Source organism: Gamsiella multidivaricata, assembly GCF_025024155.1.
Source record: "Gamsiella multidivaricata strain RSA 2152 chromosome Unknown BC939scaffold_53, whole genome shotgun sequence".
NCBI classification, from domain to species: domain Eukaryota; kingdom Fungi; phylum Mortierellomycota; class Mortierellomycetes; order Mortierellales; family Mortierellaceae; genus Gamsiella; species Gamsiella multidivaricata.
The window spans coordinates 265,590-271,884 of record NW_026251761.1 but is presented as its reverse complement, the minus strand read 5'-3'; the positions used below and the strand labels follow the sequence as shown (position 1 = coordinate 271,884).

The window sequence follows — 6,295 nt, the reverse complement described above, 5'->3', positions numbered from 1 at the left end:
GCGACGATGTGCACGCTGTTCGAAACGCGAATAAATTTCGTCCGCTTTTGTTTTTTGTTCTGTCCGTCTTGTCCGCCTCGTTCTCCATCGTCTTCTTTAGTTGTTGAGTCTTCCGGTTTCGTCATAGTTGCCGGTCTACCGACCGCCGTATACCCTTCTGGCTGGTCATCATCACCTTCTTGCCGAGCCCCCACGTTGCCAGCGTCCAGAAATGTCGTAGAGGATCCTTTAGGTGTGTCAGAAGGCTGCAACAGTTTCAACTGGTGTTCGCGCCGCACTCGGATCAGGTGAGGCTCTTTTGGTCAGTTGTGGGCCAGTGACGATCCGGAAACCGAGCCAGAGTGAGCGGTTGCCAGAGCTGATCTGCAGACGCCAGATGGTTAAATCGTTGACTGCAGCAGCAAAGTCGGCAGAGAGTCCGCGCACCCGGTCCTGCTACCCTGGCAGACCCATTCTTTTTTTTCTTCTTTCGAAATTTGGTGGAGTTGTTGGTGATAGGAACAGGGGCTGGGCTGGTCTCTCCTGGTGGTACAAAAACCGTACTGTTGCTTTTGAGGCCTGAGGGCTGCGAATCTAAGTCTTGGTTCTGATTCCTTGACTCATCATGATTAGGTTGGGTCGCTCCTGAATCGTGATCGGTTAACGAAGTAGGAGAATATCTTAAGAAGGACATCGTCAGGGAGATCTGTAATTTGCATGATGCAATGATTGCCTCGAGCCTAGGCGATCGGTTTCAAAAAATATTCGTGGCACAGTTACAAATCGCAGAGTCGTGCAAAAGAAAAATCTTATATTATGGGCACGCAACTGCAAGTCGTCGCTACTATATAGTTGCATATTCCTCTTAGAATCGTCCACCGCGGCCACGGCCACGACCGCCCCTTGGTCCTCCACGTCCACGACCTCGTCCTCTCGATGAAGTCGGTCCAGCTGCTATGTATTGTTTCAAATCAGAGACGTGCAAAAAGCAGTTGATAAGCAACATTATCATAAAAACCGACCCAATAATTGAGAACCACGCAGACGATGAATATTCGTACCAGCTTTCTTTTTGGATTTGCTCTTGGGTGAATCGTCAATCAACAATGTATCCAGTGGCAGGGAATCCGGAAGAATAAAGTATCGGATGTTGTTGCCACGAATGCTCAATGTGTCTAGACTGACGGGGTCCTTATTCTTGACCGTCATCTTCACAGCCCTCAGATGTGTGTTCATGCTCATATCCACTCCTAATTAGAAGCAGCATACACATAGCAGATTGTATAAAGGTTAGAACCATAAAACTTTTGCCCGCATCGTCGTGCTTCCAATGCTATCCCTTTGTTGAGTCCATACCTGTGACCGTGCCATGGACAATAGTACCGTTTTTGAGCTCGACTGTAACAGTCTCGGTATTGAGCTTCATAAGAAAACTAAACGATTGACATGGTATTCAGAACCAGGCGATGATGTTAGAGAGAAATCGGATTGATATAGCCTGATCATATGTTTAGACGCGTTGTGGTGTCGTTCTATCGTTTCATGCGTGTGACGCGTAGAAACATCGATCCTGAGCTGGCGCTTAAGCTGTCTTGTTGCCTCATGATTGTACGCCTTTGAATAGGGCTACAAGTTGCTCCTTCGAGTCCTCTTTGTATGGCTTGAATGGGTCACAGTCTGGAGGTAATCTCTCTGTTTCCAGATCTCATCTGTCACGCCTCCATGTTGATGTCCAGTTGTTGCTGCTTTCCTTCATGGACCAATTTAATGCTTTTCTTGAGATGCTTTTGAAAATGAGTTGTCTCATACCGAACCAGCTTCATGTTGATGTATACGGGATCGTGTGCTGGAGTGTTGAGAAGAGTAATGGACAGAGGTGGGGTCCAGATCTCACAACACCAGGTGGCTTATAGTCCTGTACTATTCGGATTTATTGGGACTACTGCGGGAATTATAGAGTGAGTATATCAAACGCCTAGCCCAAGACCTGATGAAGCAATGTTGGGTAACGTTGGTGGAGCAGGAGAAGAGACTGCTGTCTGGCCCTGTGATGGACCTGTAGGCCCTCCGGTATGACTGGTACTACTGTTAGCATGACTGAGACTACTGTGGACAATGTACGGGTTGTTGCTGTTGGTGAGAACCAACCCACCAACAGACTTGACAAGTCTCAAAAGATGAACATCGAACTGCTCGGAGCGGATTGGCATCTCTGGGTTCTGGAAGGGATTCTTGACACAGTAATCCGAATAAACTTCGTAGATTTTCTTCATCGTATGGTCGATCGAGGGCTGCTGTGGGTCCGCCACCAATAGGAACTTTGTGCCTGGTAGAATTCAAAGCGCAATGGTCAGAATTAGGGCCAGTTACGTTGCAGGTGCCATACGTTTCCCTCAGTTAATGCAGCCGCCTTACCAGTGAGGGTTTGGAAACAGTGTATCCTAAAGGTGTCTGTTTCCAGCATTTCAATTCCACTTGATCCGGGGACAGGAGAGATCTTTGAGGTGATAGCATGGACACTATGTTGTCGTGAGGTGAAGATATAGCATTCTCTGTCAGCAATTGGTTCCCGTGTATGCTCCTTCGCGTTCTGCTGGTTGATTCTCCGGTAGCCTGGCTCATATCGCGCTCATAGTCAAACTGATTACCCATGGAATGTTCCAGCAAGGACAAGGTATTCGTTCGACGTGAGTTTCGAGAGCCCCTCGGAGTAGTCTTTGTTGTAGACAAGCCCGCCAGCCTTGTTGATGATGTAGATGGAAAAGATCATGGTTGCCCTATGACGAAAAGTGTCGTCTTGTTTCTGCCTGCTCCACAGTGATGGCAAAAAGTCCTACTGTGTCTGTCGCTGATTCTCTTGGTATCCTGCGTCCAAAGTGCAAAAGTCGATTGGGGTGTATATGGTCAAGGCGTAGATGATGCTCGAACGAACGAACGCATGATGTGAAGCTGAAACCATCCAAACCATGTGGGGACTGCTTCTTGCATTTACCAACTCGTTCGCCTATCTGCCCAACTTGCCTCTCATTCACTTCCTCCCTCATCATTGCATCGCCTTCTCGATCCAAGGCCCTAACCAAAGCACACCGACATTAGAGATACTTGAGCGAGCTCATATTATGACCCCAACCTACGACGCCACCAACGATATCTACGGACCCGAGGGCCCGCCCACCATATCATCCCTTATTGCCAACAATAGAAGCGAAGGAGGGGCAGCCTTTCCCGTCAGCGGTGGTCTTCGTGTTGCAGGGTCTGCCCGCCAACCTGCCACATATGGATCCCGCACCATGACTCTAGATCCGACTCAGATCGAAGAGGAGGACCCAGCAGAGGAAAGCCATGATACTGGTGTTCTGGAACTCACAGGAGAATCAAGTTCAGGAAGGCGGGTCCAATGGGATGACGACGTTGTAGATAACGAGCATATGGGGAAGAAAAAGTCCAAAAGTAGGTGCCATGAAGAGTGTCGACTTTTACCTAAGACAGCATAAATGATGAAATGGTGCCATGGTGAGGTCGTTGACATTTCCTCTTTTATTCACGCACTAGTTTGCTGCATCTTCAAGAAACAAAAGGAATTTGGCGAGTCTTCAGACGAGTCATCGTCAGATTCGGATTCGGATTCTTCAGGGTCAGAGTCAGATGGTGGGCCTGTCTCGTCCAATCCAAGCAAAGGAAAGAGCAAAGGAAAAGACGGCAACGGACCCTGCGACCATTCCGATCCCAACCATCATCATCATCATGGATCTAAGAAGGCAAAGAAGCGAGTCCTGAACGAGTATGAGAGGATGCCAAAAGGTAATTACGACCGCAGCAACGAAGAAGAATTAGGATTGGTGACACACTCAATGCACGTAATCCTTGTTGCAAGTGGATTGGTACTAACAGATGGACCATATCACTTTTTCTGCAATCGATACTCTCATCACAGTGAAGCTTTCGCAGCCTGCGCCTGTCAATCAATAACAGGGACTCCAAGAAGATCGTAATCAAGGCAGGAATCCCATATGTATAGATTGCCAAACAAAACAACAATAGAATTGTATGCTACGATTTTTGATTGTTTACAGACCCTTTGTTGAGCATCGATCACACCAGGAGCAATGAAACGAAGTGCCATTCTTCTTGAACCAATATCTTGTTGAAAGACTTAAATAAAGAGCTGGGGGCCATCTGGGCTTTGCATCAAGCAATTGGGCGAAGCTCAAACGCACTCATGCATGCGTGACTGATTTTATCCGTACAAGGCCTTATGCTCATCGTCCTTTTTTTCGTTTCCTCAACTGGACCCATATTCGTACGCTAGAATATCTTTAAGAACAGACACGAACCCTTGGTCAAGCATATGGAAACTGGTAGTGATCATGATACAAATATGTTTTCTTCAACAAACACCGCTTACTATCCAACTGGGACTCAATATCTTCCATAACTTGCGGAATCAATTAACTCAGGTACCGCAACAAACAGCAGCAAAAGTGATGGTGTCCTGCAAGCATTTATTGAAGAGAAAGCCTTCAGCATCACAATTAAAGCAGCGCGGCTCGCAAAGATGCCGTGCCAATGTCCCACTCATGCAAGTATTCCCGAGATCTCGAATAGAGAGCTACAGGATACGCACCGCCAAGAGGACTTGACCATCTTGAAAGATATGCCAGGTAAACCACATGAAGCCCATCAATAGAAGGCCATATCGGGACTTATATCTAAGTTGAAGCCTTATTTTCCTTCGCCTCTGCTAGTAGAGGAACCAGCGTTTGAAAAGATGACGATTTGTTGCCACCAAACCATTGAACATCAAGCGCTCGCGTTATCATTGCCCCCCGCCGACGTGCAAACCATACCATGCCGCATCGATGGTGGTGGCCTTGCGATCGACTATCGCCATTTTGTGAACGGAGGGAACGTAAGCTTCTCGGTACTGCCTCAAGGACAAGTCGCCTCAATACTCCTCAATACCTCTGTAGGTGATTTTGAAAGGTGCATATTTTTAGGGATGCTTTGCATGTTCGTCCGCCAATACTTATATATATATATTTTCGTAGGCAGAACGACTGCCGTCGTGGTCAGTACATGGCGTTTCAAGGATAGTGCCCATCGACATGGATATCTCGGATGGCTGTTGGCGTAGGTTTTTTTTATTATTATTATATCGGATCAAGAAATGCCAGCAACTACAGCCCGCAACCAGTTCAACACAACCCTCCATTTCTATTCCTTCGCACTGTAGGCGGTTGGGTCCGTTTGCAATCCACAGGACTGCCTCCAGTACGCTCGTTCCTGGCACGAAACGTTCTGCGTCTTCTGACAGTCGATATCCGTTGGACAACCGCCGATCCAGAGACCCTGATAACCAGACTCGGTCAATCCTTCGTCCCTCCCACGACCCACTCTGCAGAAGCTATGGCTTGCATGATGGGCATGAAAGGTTTTCTACACCGGCTTGCACGAGAACATCCGTTAGTCTTTTCACCAAAGCAAGTCCAGCGATTCCTGCAGATTACTAGGCATGATGCCACGCTGGCCAGTTCTCTATGTCGCGTTTATGAACGTGTAACCAGCTCTCAAGTGAGGCAGCGTATGACGGAGAGTTTTGAAGTATGGGTGCGTTCGAGGCATTCAATTGGGATGTGTATCGTTACGCTCTTTCTGATACACACAAGTTTTTTCGCGTATTAATAGCGAATTCAGATGCAGTATACTGGCGTGCCTCCGGAAAACAAGCACTTGTTGATACAGTGCGCGCTCGAGAGCGCAGCCTACAAAGTGGTCATGAAAGGGAGGGGTTACAGAGGCAAAACAAGAATGAATGATCCTGCGGCCATGGATATGGAACCAGAGGGTGACCAGAACAAAAAGTACCAGAATACGTGGGACAAGGAAGGCGAAGAGGAGCCTGAGGAGGGTATGTTAACAGGGTCCGACTTTGCATTCGATGATGAGGTCGCAAGCGACGAAGGACAAGCACTTTCGATTATGCATTACAACTTTTCGTCCGACGAGGAAACCCTTCTCGAATTCCATCCGGCTTCGAGCGGGGCTGTGGAATATGGAAAGTGCAAGGGCGAGGATGAGGAGGGTCCGATTGAGGACGATCAAATCTACTCTCAAACCGCATCCAGACAGAGTTGCTACTCATTGTTTATGGATCCTGAACCAGGGTTTACGAGCCATATATGCGAGAACTACGACGACTATCTATCATCGTCCGATTTCAGCTTTGCACCCGTGTCCTGATCAGCCCAAACTGTATTTTTTCTCATTATCGAATAGTTCTTTCAAGGAGTGAGAAAAGCGCCTGGTATTGTTATTA

At 47.6% G+C, this 6,295-nt stretch overlaps 5 protein-coding genes across 5 annotated transcripts; 2 read left to right on the top strand and 3 right to left on the bottom strand.

Annotated features, from left to right (window-relative positions):
- Window positions 1–195: 195 nt before the first annotated feature.
- Window positions 196–754, bottom strand: BC939DRAFT_238704 (uncharacterized protein). The gene has a single exon (XM_051550922.1). It carries the CDS (start codon window positions 671–673, stop codon window positions 284–286), a length of 390 nt encoding a protein of 129 aa, XP_051410060.1. The 5' UTR covers window positions 674–754; the 3' UTR covers window positions 196–283.
- Window positions 755–772: 18 nt separating this feature from the next.
- On the bottom strand, window positions 773–1,848 carry BC939DRAFT_458357 (uncharacterized protein). The gene is made up of 4 exons (XM_051556591.1): window positions 1,789–1,848; window positions 1,336–1,412; window positions 1,041–1,229; window positions 773–933 (listed from the first exon to the last, which is right to left on the bottom strand). The coding sequence occupies exons 1-4, from the start codon at window positions 1,800–1,802 to the stop codon at window positions 845–847; spliced, it is 369 nt and encodes a 122-aa protein (XP_051410059.1). The 5' UTR covers window positions 1,803–1,848; the 3' UTR covers window positions 773–844.
- Window positions 1,849–2,905, bottom strand: BC939DRAFT_458355 (Sybindin-like family-domain-containing protein). The gene is made up of 3 exons (XM_051556590.1): window positions 2,628–2,905; window positions 2,395–2,498; window positions 1,849–2,305 (listed from the first exon to the last, which is right to left on the bottom strand). The coding sequence occupies exons 1-3, from the start codon at window positions 2,747–2,749 to the stop codon at window positions 1,947–1,949; spliced, it is 585 nt and encodes a 194-aa protein (XP_051410058.1). The 5' UTR covers window positions 2,750–2,905; the 3' UTR covers window positions 1,849–1,946.
- BC939DRAFT_458352 (phosphatase inhibitor-domain-containing protein) lies at window positions 2,906–4,223 on the top strand. Its single transcript, XM_051556589.1, has 3 exons — window positions 2,906–3,429; window positions 3,532–3,780; window positions 3,914–4,223. Exons 1-3 carry the CDS (start codon window positions 2,946–2,948, stop codon window positions 3,946–3,948), a joined length of 768 nt encoding a protein of 255 aa, XP_051410057.1. The 5' UTR covers window positions 2,906–2,945; the 3' UTR covers window positions 3,949–4,223.
- Window positions 4,224–4,534: 311 nt separating this feature from the next.
- Window positions 4,535–6,219, top strand: BC939DRAFT_479060 (uncharacterized protein; the record flags this gene model as incomplete). The annotated part of the gene is made up of 4 exons (XM_051558813.1): window positions 4,535–4,640; window positions 5,028–5,109; window positions 5,145–5,410; window positions 5,762–6,219. 4 exons carry the CDS (start codon window positions 4,535–4,537, stop codon window positions 6,217–6,219), a joined length of 912 nt encoding a protein of 303 aa, XP_051410056.1.
- Between the last annotated feature and the right edge of the window lie 76 nt (window positions 6,220–6,295).